This window comes from Phocoena sinus, chromosome 12, assembly GCF_008692025.1.
Source record: "Phocoena sinus isolate mPhoSin1 chromosome 12, mPhoSin1.pri, whole genome shotgun sequence".
NCBI lineage: Eukaryota > Metazoa > Chordata > Mammalia > Artiodactyla > Phocoenidae > Phocoena > Phocoena sinus.
In genome coordinates, this window is record NC_045774.1 from 49,875,489 (window position 1) to 49,895,283 (window position 19,795).

Consider the following 19,795-nt stretch of genomic DNA (forward strand, 5'->3'; position numbering starts at 1 on the left):
ACTATATAGAAGAACGTAATTTGTTTTACTATTCTCAGCTAAAGAATCGTAAAGATGAGGCTTATAAATAATATAAACCTCTTTAATTTTTCCCCATCCCTTGGATTTATATGCACTGGCCTATCTGATTCATTTTTAAATTAATTTATTTTTTATTGAAGTATTGTTGATTTACAATGTTTCAAGTCTACAGCAAAGTGATTCAGTTATTTATATATACACACACACATATGTATATATATACTCTTTCAGATTCTTTTCCATTATAGGTTACTACAAGATATTGAATATAGTTCCCTGTGCTATACAGTAGGTCCTTGTTTTTTATCTATTTTATATATAGTAGTGTGTATCTGTTAATCCCAAATTCCTAATTTATCGCCCCCCCTTCCCCTCTGGTAAATTTGTTTCTTATGTCTGTGAGTCTATTTCTGTCTTCTAAATAAGTTCATTTGTATCATTTTTTTAGATTCCTCTCTGATTCACTTTTATTCAATATACTATGCCTGCCTATAAGCTATAAGAGACATAATTTTTTTCAGTTAGTATAAGACAAAAGTCCACTCTATCCGGTAAACTCTACTTACCCCTTACCCCTGTGTAAACAAATTATGTTTTAAATACTCCACTTCCAAATACCAAAGACAATGCCACAAAGGTCCAGAAAACCACTATCTAAGAGGGTCTTAAACAAGAGAGCCACACCACCTTTAAATTCCAGTTCATGTATCTAGAACAACACTATGAAAGTACTGAGTGTAATTAAAATCTAAACTGTTACCTCCCCTAAAAACTTTTAAGCATGCCTAACTTTGTTCCACTTTAACCTTTATAATATTAAAATAAACCAATTCTAGTCTTTTCTCTATCATTTTATTAATTTATTAATAGCCTTTCCCCACATGCCCAAGGTTCCAGTAATTTCCCCCCAAAACTTTTTAAAGGTTTCAAATCCATAGAAAAATTGGGGGAAAAAATAGTGTAATAAACAGCAGTATATCCTTCACCTGAATTCACTGTTGAACATTTCTCGTTATACATTTATACACACATACATTCTCTCTTTAAATATACATGTACATTTTATTTTTCTAAACCATTTACAGTAAGTAGCAGACATGATGAAACCTTAGTCCTAAATATTTTATTTTATATCTATTATGAACAAGGACAATCTCCTGAGTAACCACAATATCATTATACACCCAAAATTTAATACTGATACAATATCCCCTAGTATATAGTCCATATACAAACCGCTCCAGTACAGTCCTTTATAGCTGTGTGTGTGTGTGCACGCACGCACATGTACATGAGCATGCACGCACATGTTTTAATCCTGGATCTAACAGAAGTTCAAGTGTTGCACTTTGTCATGTCTATTCTAAACTCTAGAACAACTCTCTGGCTCTTCCTGTGTTGCACGACATTGACATTTTTGGAGGGTCCAGGCCAGTGTCTTACAGAAAGTCCCACAATATGGATTTATCTGATTATTTCCTCATGCTTAGATTTAAGTTAAATATTTTTAGTAAGAAAACTACACAGGTAGTGGGTGTCCTTCCCATTGCTTCACGTTAAGAGGCAAATAATGTCAGTTTTGTCTCATTATTGGTGATGCTAAGTTTGATCATTTGGTAAGTATGTTTGTCATTTTTTTCTCTTTGTAAATAATAAAGATAGTTATGGAGTATGGTATGTTGAGACTGAGTGAATATCTGTTCCTCAATAATAACCTCTCACCTAATGGTTTTAGGAGCCATTGTTGATCCTTGCCCAAATCAATTGTTTTAATGGAGGGTTTTTAATAGCGCTTGAACAAAAGCTGTAGCATTCTGAGCCAGTATTTTACATTTTAACATAACATTTATAATCTTTTGACTATGCTTTATTTTCTAATTGGTCTACCAGGTAAAAAAATAGCAGTTACCACCAGTACATACCTAGCTTCATCAGGATGAGTAATACGTACAGAATCATTGGGTATATAGATCATATTTGTATCTTCAATCTTATATATTGCATGACCTCCAATATCTGCCATCTTCCTCCTTTTGGTTATTAACACAATATAATAGCCTTCTAAAAACCTGACAAAACCTACACAACAAAAAAAGAAAGATAAATACATTTCCTAAACTTAGTAGTGCTTTTAGATACATGTTTAAAAGGCAAAAGACTTTTGACACATTTCCTACTTTATTATTTGTATGATTTACAGCCATACAAATTTTCGGTTGTCTTAGAATTATTCTCTAGAAATATTTATCTCACTTAAAATTATTGCTCTAAACAACCTGATTAAAGAAAGACCATATGTATTAATGTTCAGTAGCACTAAGTTCTCAGCAACACACTAGTTACCACACAGTCTTGGTTAAAAATGTTCTGGCTCCCAGAACTTTTGCTTTGGGAGTTAAAACTAACTCTCTTGTTGGTTGCGGGCAGAGGGAGGGGAACACTTCTGAACCGGTTCACATGAGGGCTCAGCAGAGCCTCTCCCCAGTGAAACAAGCACAACTGGTAAAAATTATAAAAACAAAACAAAACATTGAAAGTTTCTGGAAATTCTCCTAATGGCATACAGCAAGTGGAGAAACATTTATTCAAGAAAATCTACTACATCTTGGAAAGAACAGGAAGTCTGTGACATACGAAACATAATTTGTTTCCCTTCTACACCCTTCTCCCAATTCGGTGGGACAGAATATCTACTCCCGGCAGGTGTCGCCACAAAAGACAGTACCCCTTCCTCCCTCCCCAGCTCTCAGTCTACAGCCTTGGTTTCTGTTCAGGAGGTGCAGGGCACCAGCATTTCCCATTCCTTCCAGCTCTGTGCTGCAGACGCTCTATTCCAGGCAAGCACATCTGAAAGTGAGGGCTCCTTTCTTCTATCCAGTCCTACTTGTAGAGTGGAGGCCTTACCCCAGCACAAATACTGGATCCCATCACCCCCACTCACTGACAGGGTGAGTCAGATACGGTCACTTACAGCTCACTGCCCATCAGAAACAGTAGAGGCCAGAGGCTGTGGGATAACATATTCAAAGCACTGAAAGAAAAACTCAACCAAGGATCTTATATATAGCGTAACCATTTTTCAAAACTAACTTTCTTATGTGCATGTGTGGGTGTACTCACTCGCTCTCTCTTTCTCTCTCTCTCTGTTACACTCTATAAAGCCTGAGCTAGGATCTTGGTGCTATAAATGGTTGCTCTAGATTTGGCAAATACTCATTGTCTGTGTCTTGTTATTCTTAACTGACAAAAAAGAAAATTAGTAATTGAACATATTAACATAAATGAGCCAAAATATATAAAAGCCACCTCATGGATTTTATGAACCTGGCTACTTCTATTAAAACCATGAAAAATACTTATATTTGAGACATCCACAAAGCACATTTTAAAAAAATGTTCGTTTATGCTCCTCCCCACCTCCCCTTGGAGACTAGCTAAAAATTCCCTGACTAAAGCTAAAGGATTTAAGATAGGAGAAAAAGCTAATGTCAATCTCATTAAAAGTTAGGAAGCAGTTATCCTTTTAGAAGGCTAAAACCTACAAAATTAACGGTCTTGGGAGCAGCATTAAAAACACCCAAAAAAGAGAATCTAATTGGTTTTAAGTAATAAATATTCCCAAGATGAAAGAGTTTCCCCTTTGTTCTTGCTATATATTTACTTTTTATAGAAAAAAACCTCTCTATAATAATTTCTTCCAACCTGCATTCCAACTGAATTTTAATTTTATGTTTTCAGCTCTATTTCATCCTACATGTCCCTTCATAATTTTGATGAAGTAAATATACTGCACAAAAGAATATTTTCTACCAGCATAAAATGCTTTCAGCATATTATGAGACTATTTTCTTTTTCCTTTTTACTACCAGTTGGAAACATCACTCCTTTTTAAAAGGTTCCTATCAAATATAACCAACAATTAAAAGGCTTTAGCTTGGCATAGACCTCTGTCAAGAGTCAGCCTATTCATCGTTTTAACATACTGAAAACCAGAACAAGTTTTTTCATCTTCATTCTACGTACTTCTGATCCCAGACCAATTTCCCTGAGTGTTTCCCAGATGCCTAGATGACAGTCATCAGGCAAAAGTGATTTCTCTCTCTCCGAGTAGAGAAGGTTGTGTCATTTGAGTTGGAAACCAAGCAAAGTAAATAAAAAAGGACAGTGTGAGAGGATGGAGTGGTGTGGAGTTCTGGTGGCTGGAGAGGACCCACAAGCCCACCAACAGGGAAGAGGGCAGTATCCTGCTGGGAGGTCACCGTGTCAGCTAGTCACTATCTTAAAAGTCTTCAGAGGGCTTCCCTGGTGGCGCAGTGGTTGAGAGTCCGCCTGCCGATGCAGGGGACACGGGTTCGTGCCCCGGTCCGGGAAGATCCCACATGCCGCGGAGCGGCTGGGCCTGTGAGCCATGGCCGCTGAGCCTGCGCGTCCGGAGCCTGTGCTCTGCAATGGGAGAGGCCACAACAGTGAGAGGCCTGCGTACCGCAAAAAAAAAAAAAAAAAAAAAGCCTTCAGGGAGAACAGCACTCTGGCAGAGAAGTATCAAAAACCACAAGGGACCAAAGTGACTCTCTAACACCAAATCTACTGTTCCCTTACTAGTCTGAGGCTCACACTTTATTGTTGTTTTCCCTGTATCTTGGATCTGCAATCTATTTCTAAGGGTGTTGCTTTAAAGAACAACTGAGTCCATCACTTAGTCTGCTATAATGACACATTGTACTAGCAGCTTACAAGAGTATCTTCTGACAGGTGACACAATGCAGAAAAAGGACATATATCAAAAGGGGCTGGATGGTCACAGAGCTGAGAGTAGTAAGGACTACAGGCCACCAGCCACCGACTCCATCTGCGTGCCCCAGGACCAGATAAAACAGCTATGTGAGGGATGCTCATGATCCCATCCAGTGGTCTCCCAAGCCTCCTGCTGGCTGCCAAATAACAATGGAGCAGGTCAGAAATGGGCAAGGTAGCTACAGGACAGGATCAATCCATGTCTGGGGACCAGTAATGGTCCCTGAGCTTTCGGTACCAGCCCATGAAAAGACAAGTAAACGAATTGAAAGTAAGGGTTTAGAAACATCTGAGTTCATGATCAACGAACTTGCCTTGAACAGGCAAGACTAGTTTGGGTATTACTGAACTTATGTGATGAATCACATGTGGCCCAAGCTGAAGACAAGCTATGCACAGTAGGATCCTGTGTTGGTCTGTGACACATTTCTGGAAAAAAACTGGTTGGTCCTTTACTACAGATAGTTGAGAAGCACTGCTCTAGATTCTTATAGATAGTGAATTAAATTAACCACAATAACAGTCCAAAACATCCCAGCCAAAGTGCTACTCACAAATTAGGCATGCTGAAAAAGTTGAGAGAAAATATTTCAGTCACAGAAGACAACCACTCTCGTCCTTTCACACATGTATTATTTTGACAACCAGACTATACATTTTTCAAAGATAAGCATTTTGTGTTTTGCTATTTCAGTAGCCCTCATTATTTCTAAGGCAGTACTAGACAAATCATAGCCTTTTATTTACTCCCTATTTACTCTTAAAGATTCTAAGCTTTATTTACATGGTTGAACTAGAATACATAAAGTGCACTGCCCTGAAAATAAAAAATGCTTACTTAGTACATTACTGTGTCACTCTACTGGTAGGTTAGTCTTTTAGTGACTTCACCATCCAAGGACAGTCTCAAAGAGGCCTCAAATTGCGAGAGAAATTGCTACCACAATACCTAAGAATGCAACCTAAGAGAAACATGGAGACACCTTCAGCCCTTACCCAAAGTTTATTAACTAATACTTGTGTATAAAATGAGTATCTGGTTATAAACTTGGTCATCAATTGATTAAAATAAAACTTTGGTTTTATAAGCTTAGTTATCAACAGATTTAAAATGAGGCAAGGATGAATTGGGAGACTGGGATTGACATATGTACACTAATATGTATAAAATAGATAACTAATAAGAACCTGCTGTATAAAAATAAATAAAATAAAATTCAAAATAAAATAAAATAAAATGAGGCAAGGAATATTGCTAAAAGCAAATATGCCCAGAACAATGAAGAATGATGAAAGTACCATTACAACAACACAGTACAGCATCTAGAGGCCACTAAGTGTAAAGGCAAAGTGCCCAATACAACTCCAGAACACCCGAGGGCAGCTATTTTTAAACATAGGTCAATAACTGATCTTCAATTCGTTATACTTAATCATCAAGGAAGGTTCAATTTTGAATAATTAACGCTGGCTAATGAGGCATTCAATATTACATACACTTTAGGAAATTTCCATTTTAAAAAGCTGTAATAAAAGTATCAGCATTTAAAGGAATGAATTTAACCTATTAAGTAACTAATTAAGCCTACTGTATTTGAGACACATTTTACTTACAAGTTTTTTTTCTTTAACATATAAGTAACACTTAAAGTGGAATTTAACACATATGGAATGTATGGAATTTAAACATATGAACTCACCTGACATACACCGACATGCACACGCCCACAAACAGGTACCCATTAAACATGAAACCTCAAGGGATTTGTCAAGACTGAGCAGAACGTACAGAGAAGGGGCCAGTCCTATGGACAGGAAATCAATCACACCTACCACTCTCAACTCCCTGGCAGCCACCTAAGGCACAAAATGCACCTAAATGGATTACACATTGAAGGGCTATGACAGCACACGGAGAAAAATGAACTGCAAATACGGCGGAACATGCATAATCAAATATAGGGTCACCAGATAGAAAGTACTAATCAAAAAAATGAACGTGAGAATATGAAACTATATAGCATAGTTCAGACCATATTAATTTTGTTAGCATCTATAGACACCAATCACTCAGTCAATATTGCATACAGTCCAGTAGGTTTAAGAAGCAGAGAGATAATTTTGTAAGTGTTAAAAAAAAAAAATAGACTCAAAATAAGGCTCTGCCAACAGGGAAGCTGAGATACAACTGCCCTCTGCTTGGCTTCCAAGGTCCCAGTGACCTGGCCTCACCCAACTACTTGCCAGCATCCCAGGACCCATGGGCATCTTCATGCAGGCACCTCTGCTGTTGCCCCTACTGGAGCTCTCTCCTCCCTTCCCCACATCCATCCAAATCTTGCTTCTCCTCCAGGGTCCAGCCTGAGTCTCATCATCTTCAGGAAATCTTTCCTTGTCATTCCAGGTCCAAAAAGTCTACCTCTTATGTAATCTCCAATACCATTTACCTTTGACTACACAGCTGGGCTCTTAATTCCAATCCTGGAGTTGTTTTCATATGCACTGGGTTTTGTCCCCCATCCTAGTCCAATCATCTTAAGACTCCCTGGGACAAACCCATGGTAGAGCAAAGACAGGTTTACTGACCCACTAGGGACAACACACCAGAAGAACTGTGAGGCATCTCACAAATGCCCCACAAGCCAGACCACAGACTACTTAAAAGCCAAGGCCATTTCTACATTTGTTCATGAATAAATATAGGCGTTATTATAGGATTTGGGGACACGATTAGGTAAAATTTAAACAAAGAGACTCAAACCAAAGCAAGACTGTATGTAAAGAGATAAACATCAAGTCTACATTGTGAAGCGGACTCGTGGTCTCATTTCTTTGAAAGCAGTAAAGTTAGCAGAGCTGTAGACTGTTGTGTCCAGAAACCCCTTATCTGAAACTCTGCATGAGTTGTCAAGCGAGGCTGCTTCTCTGTGTCAAAATGACTAGCTCATACAGGCAAGAGGGGCATGTTTTCTCTTACTGACACAATTTTAAAGAGCAAAGTTTCTGATAGTCTGTGCTTTTAGAGAACAAAGTTTCTCAGTGAGTAAGAAAGCAGTTGTCATTCAGAGAAAGGGGTTATGACACTTTACACTGTAGCATGTCCTTGGGAGAGATTCCTCTTAATTTAAAAGCTGGTTTTACCTGTACCTGTTTTTCCAGCTGATGTTTTACAGTCCAAGCCAATTTTTACTTTTTCATTCCTTGACAAGACAGACTCCTTAAAGGTCCACACCATCGCTACATTTGTTCCTATCCCACATGAAACTGAACACAGTCCTAAGCACATAGCAGATGCTATATAAAGGCTGTTTGATACTTGGCTGATAGATAATTCAGTTTTAAACAACCAAAGCCACAGAGGATGGGTCATATTTATAAACCTATATAAATATAAGCCTTGCAAACTATCTTCAAGGAGTCTATGTAGGAAAAAAAAAAGAAAAAAAAGAGGTAGTAAGAGGGATGCATGTTTCTTACCTACAACACCAAAAGCTGAAACAGCTCGAAATAACCCGGATGATCCTTTCTGTCCCATCTTTGTCCTATTTCCTAGATCCAAGCGGCCAAGAAGTTCTCGCACTTCTTGCTGAGTATATACATGCTAGAAATAAGCAAATTTAATCCGTAAGGTTGTGCTCGCTTTTTATTTACCCCTGAAAATTAGAAGTTGCCTACAACTTTACATCATTAGCTATTTCAGATAAGTATATATAATAGTGCAGGACTAAGCTACAATTTTAAAAAGCCAACAAATTCTTTTTTTTTTTTACATCTTTATTGGAGTATAATTGCTTTACAATGGTGTGTTAGTTTCTGCTTTATAACAAAGTGAATCAGCTATACATATACATATATCCTCATATCTCCTCCATCTTGCATCTCCGTCCCATCCTCCCTGTCTCACCCCTGTAGGTGGTCACAAAGCACAGAGCTGATCTCCCTGTGCTATGCAGCTGCTTCCCACTAGCTATCTGTTTTACATTTGGTAGTGTATATATATGTCCATGCCACTCTCTCACTTCATCCCAGCTTACCCTTCCCCCTCCCCATGTCCTCAAGTCCATTCTCTACCTCTGCGTCTTTATTCCTGTCCTGCCCCTAGGTTCTTCAGAACCGTTTTTTTTTAGATCCCATATATATATGTGTTAGCATACGGTATTTGTTTTTCTCTTTCTGACTGACTTCACTCTGTATGACAGTCTCTAGGTCTATCAACCTCACTGCAAATAATTCAATTTTGTTTCTTTTTATTAAAGCCAACAAATTCTTTAACGTTAGCAGTTAAGGGTGGTTCCTGGATCCCAGGCTGCTGTACTAAAAAGGTGTATCAAAACCTTATGTTCTGGACAGAGATTCAGAGATTTAAGGTACCCACAGACAAGTTTCAAGAAATCTATAAATCCCTTAAAATTGTATGCAAAGTTTTGGTTAAACGTGCATATGTGCATTTTTATGAGAAGGCCCATAGCTTTCCTTAGATTCTCAAAGAGATCCCTGATCAACCACTCCTACCCACAAAGAAAGCCAAGAATCATTACATTATATTAATAAAAACTCCCAAATGGTGCATGTGTTGGGGATGGGATAGGAACCATGACACCCAGGAGTACAGGAAGTCACAAAATACAATTTATCTAAAATTATTATAACATAGAAAATAGCTTTGCAAAGAGCTTATGTAAAATGGCTTCCAAACTGTAGCTACTAACATATTTGAAAAACCAGGCATCTACATGGATTCAGAAATATTCACAGACAGGAACCTCAATACAAAGGGTCAGTTAGGTGCTCTCATTTGAGAGTTAAAATTAACTGTTCAATTCCACCTTATTGTATTTCTCTTTTGACTAAAAGCCTCATATTTTTGTGCCACCTGAATTAAGTCTGTATTTCCAACTCTGGATAATGTAACATCTGCATAAGAATAGCTTAACATTTCTCCAGCAAGTGATCAGAAGAGATCCTACCAGTCCTTTGTGACTTCAAGTAGTTTCATATTAAAGCAGAGTAATAATCTCTTTGGTGGATGAAATACTAAGAATTATACTGAATCCTTAAAATGGAACCCCTTTAAGAAAATATATTCATTATCTCACCCAAAGAGTTTGCTTTGTAAAACAAATCAAAATGAGGGACAAAGTGTAATTCTGGCATACTTTCCGACATCAGTAATTTCTAGAAACCAGATAAAAGATTCAAATTCTAGCCAACCATGAAAAATTATAATTTTTAGATGTATGATAAAAAAAAGTATATATCACTAGAAGCTGTAAGGATATTTCATATCCTGTAAACAACAAGTACAAGTTTCTGTTTGTATTCAGGTTTTCAAGATACTTACCCTATCATCAATTATTACCAAATCTTTTGGTTCTGTTCTATCAATTTTCAAAACACGATATTTTGTTTCTGCATGATTGCTCCCAACTAGAAAGTATCTCTATAAATAAAAAGAAATGTCATTAGTTTTTTAAGGCAGTTTGCCTTATACACATTTCACAGTCACTTCAGTTTTTTAAATTAAATACAGTAAAGTCAGGTTACTTTTGAAAAGAAATTATTTCTGTTAAGTATAACTGGCAGATTAAAGGCAGGCTGATTCTAAAAGGTCAACTTTAAAATTGAAATATTCGTAGTGGTGTCATGATAAGCATCAGTCTGATATTTAAAATGTACCCAGTAACCAGGCCAGATGAATTTAATTATATTATACAGAGATTAACCTGACTGGAGACTCATGTTTAAACTTTACCAGGAAGCAGCAGCTCTGGTAAGAATTAGAAAGCTCAACACATAATTAGGAATGCTTACACAATTATAGCTAATTGATATAAATCAATATCAAATATTGATATTTTAATCAAATAAATCTTTACAAATTTTCTGTAGAAGACTAAAAATGACTTTAATATAACAACTATAAAAATCCATCCGTAAGTCCTATAAAAGATTAAAATGAGTGTACTTTCCCAAATGGCTTTTTATAGATAAGCTATAGGAAATAATTAATATTCTTTCTTTTCTGACACACTTCCTTGGAGTGTGTGTAAAAATACAGAAAAATAATCATCCTATATTCAAAGAAAATGCTTTTAAGAAAACCTAAACCAGATGAATAAGTTTTGAATTGTGTTTAAGAAAATAAGTAAAACTCCATTAGGAAAAATAAAGATATTTTGCTTCAAAAAAGTCCTTTGAAGTGACACTTTTTCAACACTGCAAAAACTGAGAACACATTGCCACCATCAACTGGCATCTAACCATCTCATAGGTCACATAGATACAGATACACAAAGCAATTAAATAACAAATAAGATTCTCTAGATTAATGGCCAAACTGAAGTATGTAGACCACAGGATCTCGGAGCAGGAAAGATTAATGTTGGGTACAACAGATGCAGAAAACGTCAGAGGAGTTAAGACTTGAATTAAGCCTCAAAGGATGGGGAAGATATTTTAAAGTAAGAATTTATAACAGAAGATATGTACAACAGAATATAAGCACTTGGTTATACTGTTTTAATGCTAAATCTGTAGAAATAGATGGATTTTTAAATTATTAAGTATATATCTGTTTATAAAGATCTGACCTAGACTTCCAGATTATAAAGAACAAAACTCTATGTTAAAAGATGATGGCTTAGCCCAGACTTAAGGGGAAAGCTAAGCAAAATACTGAATCCCTCATCTCCTAGGAAGAGGTAGAGTCTGGATGACGGTACCAATTATCATGAGGTAGAAGTAAAGCAATTATAATAAAAATTAGTAAACTAATTCAAGACATCCAGTGACCAGGATGCCCTGGGGAAGCAGCTAGAAGGGCAAGGACACAGCGAGAAGGAATAAGTCCAACGTTCTCGGGATGACCTCAGCGAATTCCTCCCTGAGACCCTACCCACCCCTGAGAGGAGAACAGGGTCACCAGACTAATAAAATCAACCTCAGAAGAATGGTTTGTAAACTATACATGTTTGTTAGCACAAAAGGGAGCCACCTTCTTGAGGACTTGAGGAAAAACAGTTCCTAGGAAAGGAAATAGCAAGTGCAAAGACCTGAAAGGGGAAGAAACTTGGCGAGTTTGTTAGAGGAACAAGATTCAAGGAGAAGATGCTCATAAAACACCTAACACAGTGAATAGTGTTCAACACAAAGAAGGCACTCAATGAGTGTTACTTCCTTTTCTTTGCTTTACTTTTTAAGATGTCAGCGAGCCTATGCCATTGTATTTGAGAAAAAGATCCCCAAAAGAGAGGAAAAAAGAGATACCCCAGAGGGAAAAAAGCATATGCAAGACCAGAATGGAACTAGAGTGGGAAAATGCACAAATCTATTAGTAATCTGTCTCTGTCCTCAGGAGAGATGAGCATGCAAATTAACAACCATGAACAACAGCGTGCTGTGACAGACGTCTGAACTGGACATGATGACAACACAGGAAGGGCACTTCACTCATTTGGGGAGGGTCAGAGCAAGCTAGCCAGAGAGGCTGGTATTGTCCTGATGCTGAGTTTGGCCTTGAAGGACCTCTAGACAGGACCTGATGTACTGAGCCAAGATAGGGCATGTGACACCCACCCCCTCCCACCTGCCCCCACCAAAGAACTTTTGCTTATATCTGAATTTAGCACTTCCTCTGAGCACCTTGTCCAAATTTGTTTGGGGCAGGTCTGCCCCCTTCACCTAAATATAAACAGCTCAGGAGTCTGGGACTAACCCCCTAACCCCTGTGATTTTAAATTCTAGTCTAGTAGCACAATCTGGTTCCACAGGCACTGGGTAAATGTTAAGTGAAAGAACAACCACTCACCACGGACTAATCATTTAATCTGCTGGGTAAATTTCTACAACATTTATACTAACCCACTTGTTTGGTCACCTACACAGAAAGACAGCCCTTTTAAGTCAACCACTCAGTAAAAGGGAGGCACATCACAGCTTTAAGAGAGGTAAAACCCCTGAGTGAAATTCCTAGAATTTCAATAGATCCTAGGGAATCTAAAGATGAACTGTAGTAGGACTATGATTTGGCAGTTTGTAATAAAAAGACAGATAATTCCTGGGATGCGAGTGGGCAAATGCACTACTGGCCTTTGCAGCACACACAGGAGGGCAGATCTACACCCCTCTTATCCAGACCCTTGCATGAAGTCTACTCCACGAAGCAGAGGGGCCAAGGCAAAAATCCAAAGAATTCAGAGGCAGATCAGAGTGGAGAGAAAGAAACGGAAAGCAGTGCAACTATCCACATTCTCTATTTTTTTTTTTAAGGAGAAAAAAACAGTTTATTAACACATGCATCCAGCCTACATATGGGAGAACTCAGCAATGAGGAACTCAAAGGGGTGGTCTGAACTTGAGCTTATATATAGCATCTTGACAAGGGACCTCTGGGACAACATTAAACGCACCACATTCTCTATTAAAGTGGTCTAAGAATCTTGAAAATGTTTTGTGCCGAGAGGAGCGACCTCTTGTGGATCCAGCTGAGTTAGAAAGAAAACCAGAGCTCTCAGCTGTGCACAGAATCACTCTCCTGCACTGCCCTCTGGTGGGCGGGTCACCATAGACCTTCACACCAAATTTTTAAGAAACTTTTCCAGAAAGGCCTTATTTCTACTTGGTTTTATTTCCATCTTGTTAAATAAATCAGCTCTATAATTATGTATATACTTAGGCTTTATTATATTTAATATTATGCTTCAAAATGAATTTCAGCATTTTGGGGCTTAAAAATTGCCCTGAAATATCTTTTCCTTAAATTCTTCTCCACTGCTGATTTTTTCTAATTTTTTTATTTTGAAGATTTTCAAACCCACAGTAAAATGAACAGAATAGTACAATGAAAACCCGTATACCACTCACCTAGATTCACCAATTGTTAATGTTTTGCTACATTTGTTTTCTCCCTCCTTCCTTCTTGAGATAAGCTTTTTTCCCTTTTGAACCACGTGAAAAGCCAGTTGCAGGTACCGTAATACACCATCCCTAAAAACCTCAACTTAGGGGCTTCCCTGGTGGCGCAGTGGTTGAGAGTCTGCCTGCCAATGCAGGGGACATGGGTTCGAGCCCTGGTCTGGGAGGATTCCCACATGCCGCAGAGCAACTGGGCCCGTGAGCCACAACTACTGAGCCTGCACTCTAGAGCCCGTGAGCCACAACTACTGAGCCCGTGCTCTAGAGCTCGTGAGCCACAACTACTAAGCCTGTGCGTCTGGAGCCTGTGCTCCGCAACGAGAGGCCGTGACAGTGAGAGGCCCACGCACCGTGATGAAGAGTGGCCCGTGCTCGCCGCAACTGGAGAAAGCCCTCGCACAGAAATGAAGACCCAACACAGCCAAAATTAATTAATTAATTAATTAATTAATTAATTTTAAAAAAGCTGACGCAGCCACAGATAAAATAAAAATAAATTAAAAAAAAAGACCTCAACTTGTATTTCCTAAAAACAAGGACATACTCCCACATAATCATAATACCATTTATACAATATTACCTATATACAATCCACCAAATTTCCCCATATAGCTGGCTTAAAAAAACAAAACGGAATTCAATCAAGGATCCTGCATTGCATCTGGTTACCAGGTCTTTTTTATTTATTTTATTTTTGGCTGCGTTGAGTCTTTGCTGCTGCACGTGAGCTTTCTCTAGTTGCTGCGAGCGGGGTCTACTCTTCGTTGCGGTGCGTGGGCTTCTCATTGCGGTGGCTTCTCTTGTTGCGAAGCACAGGTTCTAGGCACATGGGCTTCAGTAGTTGTGGCTCGCAGGCTCTAGAGTGGAGGCTCAGTAGCTGTGGCACTTGGGCTTAGTTGCTCCACAGCATGTGGGATCTTCCCAGACCAGGGCTCAAACCCGTGTCCCCTGTATCAGCAGGCGGATTCTTAACCACTGTGCCACCAGGGAAGTCCCAGGTCTTTTTTTAAAAATGTCTTTTAAACTAGAACAGTCCCTCTGCCTTTACTTTCAAAGACTGTCTTTCAGAACATTTTTAAAAGTTCACATTTTTAACACCAATTTTCCTGGTTCCCTATTGACATCATTCACTTGGCCATTTACCAGTGAATGTCTCATATGTGCCAGGCACTGGGCTAGACACCTAAGGGCAAAGATAAATTGAAGATAGATTCTGGGCATAGAACTTGCTAATGGATTAAACTGGAAAAGAAGGAGTAATCAATCCAATTACTTTTGCTTGATGAGCAACTAGCTACATGGTGGTGCCACTTACGGATGTAGGCTTGACTGGAGAAGAAGCAGGTTTAAAGGAAAAACAAGATTTCTGTTTACAACATTCCCAAAGGGATCAAGTGGGAACTGAGTCTGGAGCTCAGAGGAGAGATCTCAGAGGGTGTCATCAGCACATAAATGGCATTTAAAGTGAAGTCATGGGACTGGATTAACCTCCTTGGGAGAGTAAAGATAGAGACAGAGCCAAAAAAAACAAAAACCCACAAAAAACAAAACCAAAAAACCCCTAGCCTGAGGCAATCTAAATAAAATTATTTAGAAGCTGAATATGGAGAAGGAACCTGCTGGGAAGACTGAGAGGAAGGGCAGCTGGAGTCATCAAAGCAAAGGGAGATGATTTGGAAAAGAAGGGAGCGGTCACTGCCACATCAAATGATGCTGAGAGGTCAAGAAAGATGAGGACAGAGAAGTGTCCAGGGGGTCTGACAATAAGAGCTTGTGAGTGGCTGTTCCAGGGGCAAGGGGCAGTCTCCGTGAAGTGGGGGCAAAATCCACAGCAGAGCTGGGTGGAGAGCAAATGGGTAGCCTTCTGGGTAAAGACAGAGGAGTGAACACCTCTGTTCCTCCCAGAAGCCTTACAAAAATCATAATAAAGTTTTTTATGGTCATTTTTTTTAGACATAAGCCCCAAGGGCAAAAAAAGAATGAAGTAGCAGCAAAAAAAATCATTTTAAACAGAAAAGCATGCCCAAGAAAGCAGTGGGAAGTCAAGAAGCAATCTAATTTATACTACAGAATCTCCAAAGGCACGGAAATCTGTGGCATCTTTTATCTCTGGAGGTAGGAGTGTAAAATTTCGAAAAACTGAAGCTAAAAAGGAGCTAGCACAGCTTTTAAAGAGGAAAAAAAAGGCTTCAAACTAAAGATCAAGAATAGTGCAACACTGGGACTTCCCTGGTGGCTCAGTGGTTAAGAATCCGCCTGCCAATGCAGGAGACATGGGTTCGAGCCCTGGTCCAGGAAGATCCCACATGCCGTGGAGCAAATAAGCCTGTGCGCCACAACTACTGAGCCTGCGAGGCACAACTGCTGAGCCCACATGCCACACTACTGAAGCCCGCACGCCTAGAGCCCATGCTCTGCAACAAGAGAAGCCACTGCAATAAGCCTGTGCACTGCAACGAAGAGTAGCCCCCGCTTGCCGCAACTAGAGAAAGCCCACACACAGCAACAAAGACCCAACACAGCCATAAATAAATAAATGAATGAATGAATGAACACTAGAAAGTCTCCACAGCAACACTGAAGGTGGAAGACAGGGACATAATGCCTTCAAATTTTTAAGGGAAAATTAATTTCAATCTTTAATTCAACATTAAACCTATCAATCAAACCTGAGGGTAGGATAAGGACATTTTCAGAAATGTATGGGCTCAAAAAACTTCCTGTCCATGAACCCTTTTGAAACAGGAGGGAAGGGGGTAGGGCACAACCTTTAAAAGAATGACATAGCTCAAGGACATGACATAAACTGATTAGAACCAAATAGGTCCAGGATAGCAGATGTCAACTTCCACTAGACTTGAGCCTCAGTATACATTGCATTGCATACATGTGCATTGTAACACACCAGCAAGCTAAATGACACACCAAGCACCATGACAGTCCCAAGACCAACCATAAAGGTCAAAAAGTGGGTGGTGGCCCGATTCCTGGAAATGCCCTCCCCTTTCCCAAAATAGCTGGAACACTCCTCCCACTCATTAGCCTATGAAATTATCCACCCCTAAACTGACAACCCTGTACCCTGGTGCCTCTCTTGCCTTCTGAGATGGCCCACACTCTGTCTGTGGAGTGTGTTTCTCTCTAAATAAATCCACTTCTTACCTATCAATCTGTCTCTCCCTGAATTCTTTCTGCGATGAGACATCAAGAACCTGAGCTTCATTAAGTCCTGAGACCAGGGTGTAATCTCAGTTAAAAGACTGTAGGTTCAAGTCCCAACCTGGGTTTTGGCTGGATTCAAGTCCCAGCCTGTGGGTTGAAGTCCCAATCTGAGTCACACAAGTTTCACTTTCTCATGAAGCAACTGGAGGAGGTGTTCCACCAAAATGAGGGCATAAATCAAGAGAGAAAAAAATACAGGCTCTGGGAAAGTCAGGAGATCATCACAAGAGAGGTTGCTGAATGATGGTCAAGGGAGATCCAGGATGGCGGCGGTGCTGGAGGCCTTGGGAGCAACCAGTCCAGATTTGAGCCACTGCTTCAAGAAGATGAAGCCAGTAAGAATACCTAACATATGTGAATGTGCTGAGAAGAGACTTACATATCTGGAAAGTTGGGGTTAAATTCATTGTAAATTCTTAGTAATAACTAGAGATTGTAGGAAGAAGGAAAGGTCATCTCAAGTACTGGCAGTCTGAAATTCAAATGGTGAAGGTGAAAAAGGAGGTAAATAAAATGCCCAAAAGCAACCGGGAAGGAAAAGGGAGCAGTAATTGGAGTGTACAAGACTTCCATAAATCAGGCACACATCAGCTAGACTGCCTGAATGCACGCACAGACGCGGATGAGATGAATCGACTCCGCGGGGGAGAACATCTGTGTATGTTAGTAGATTTGTTGGGGGGTGGCGGTTTGGCAAGAACTGGGGTGGAAAATTAGGATACCGAAAAAAGCTACCTTAAAATGCCTATTAAGATAGAAGATGATCTGAGCTGGCTCTCTTCTGAAAGTATCAAGAAAAAGCTTAAAATTTCAATATGTAGCTTTAACAGTGGTGACTTGGTTTAAAGATGAATGTCTTTCTAAAATATATACCTGAACTCCAAATGGAATACAATAGGTAATCCACTTAACAGGAAATTCGGTATCTACTAACATTATCATCTCCTTTGATAATGACAGGCTAATTAATCACTCACTTTTCAGCTGAGGGAAGAAAAATCAGCCTCCTTGAAAGAGGAGACATTTTAGGTTGTCTGACAGCTTCAATTAATACTAAACTTCACTTGAACTTTCAGAATAAAGGTATTATTTTTAAAGATCATCACGAAGTTACTTCTCACAATCTTTAACAATCTTGCAGGCCTGCCACCTCTGATTCCTGCAATCCCACAACGGGTAACACAGCCCAGAAAGGGAAAGGAGCCTCTGATAGAGAGGGATGTCGCCAAGCTCACTCTTCACAGCTTCAGGGCTTTACTGATGGGCAAGTGTCAAATCACCTCTAGAAACAAGTGGAAACTTTGTCACCTCCAATCACATCTTCTAAATCTGCTATCATCACCTTGATTCTCTCTCCAGTTTATATCATTTGGTTCCCAGTTCCACAGTCCCTTAGTGAACCACATCCTATGCTGTCCTCTCCTATCCCCTAATTCCCAAATCAAGACTAATATCAAGGGCTAATTAAATAAGCTACATTCCTCATGAAGTGGTTCTTACTTATTTTGTTCTGTTTCATGTGATGGGGTGGGGAGGAGGGAGAAGCTTCCTTAAATCTTTTTAGAACCAGGCAGGAATTAAATAAACACAAAGATACAAACATACACACTAACAATTCTGAGCTAGCAAAAGTAAAAATTATCTTAACAACTTCACTCCCACAAAACACATGCAGACACAAAAATCTGCCACAGTTCTGTTCAGCTACCAATTTTAAAGTTAACTGCTTTGTGTTCATTTCTTTGTTATGAAATGGTCACTTACTGCAATGGTAAGACCCCAAGGGCATCATGTATTAAAGGCTAGAAACTGGAAATCATCTAAGGTAAACTGCAGTTTTTTTCCAGGATAACTTCAGATTGCTAATCACCTGTGGGCAACTCCTAGTTGCACTGGGGTGTATGAGCATCAAGGCTGGATCTGGTCTTAGTTTATCTGTAGGCCTGGGTCACATGAGCCAAAGAACAACATGAAGGTGCTAAGGGACAGAACAGGTAAAGCTTTGGAGGAAGCAGAACCTTCCCAAGGCCAGAACTGTATCTCCTGCACGCTATCTAGCAACCCATCTCCCTTTCCTCTCCAAACAGTCCTCAAAATCCACCTCTAAACACAAGGTGACAATGCCAACATGAACCTCACCTCAGGGCAATTCTACCGACTTTCCCTTCTAAATGAAGGCTCAGTATGAGAGGCACCCTATCTTGCTCACCGTCTCTTTTGTTCCTCAATGTGTCCCCTAACTCCTTCACAACCAATTAATACCCTTCCCATCAACCAAAACAAGAATGCCCATTTCTTTCATACACGTGTCGACAATGACTTTGGTCAATCTTTCCAATCTTTGCCATTCTGACAAGTGAAAAATGGGAATCTATTTTCACATTATTACTTTAATTATTAGCAAGTTGAACATCATTTCATATTCATACTTTTTTGGCAAATCACCTATTCAGGTCCTTGTCCTTTTTGTCAGGTGTTTCATTTTTCAGTTTTATAAAAAAAAATTTGTATATAATATACTGCTTTATCTATTGTTCAGCCTACTAATACTTTTTCCACAGTCTTTCGACTATTTTTCTACTTAGATTTATAGTTTTAAATGCTTTATATTAGAAAAGAAAAAAATTAAGTCAATGATCTAAATTTGTACCTTATGAAGCTAAAAGAAATGAACTGATCAACCCAAAATCTATAAGAGGAAGAGGCTTATCTATAAGCCTAAGAGCAAAAATTGATTAAACAGAAAACAAACAACAGAGAAAATTAACCAAGTCAAAAGTTGATTCTTTCAAAAGAGTAATAAAATTGATAAATGCCTAGCAAGGTGGATCCAAAAAAATGATAA

At 39.1% G+C, this 19,795-nt stretch overlaps 1 protein-coding gene across 6 annotated transcripts in view; it reads right to left on the minus strand.

Annotated features, from left to right (window-relative positions):
- FIG4 (FIG4 phosphoinositide 5-phosphatase) overlaps positions 1-19,795 on the minus strand; it is a 136,200-nt gene that overhangs the window by 95,634 nt on the left and 20,771 nt on the right. For all 6 annotated transcript variants that reach the window (XR_004352537.1, XM_032651275.1, XM_032651274.1 and 3 more), the window contains exons 2-4: positions 10,157-10,255; positions 8,293-8,416; positions 1,944-2,100 (exon numbers count right to left, since the gene is read on the minus strand). Coding sequence is in view for 5 of the 6 variants with exons in the window: in XM_032651275.1 (XP_032507166.1) it covers positions 1,944-2,100; positions 8,293-8,416; positions 10,157-10,255 (380 nt within the window). In the remaining variant the exon portion in view is untranslated. The remainder of the gene's footprint in view (positions 1-1,943; positions 2,101-8,292; positions 8,417-10,156; positions 10,256-19,795) is intronic.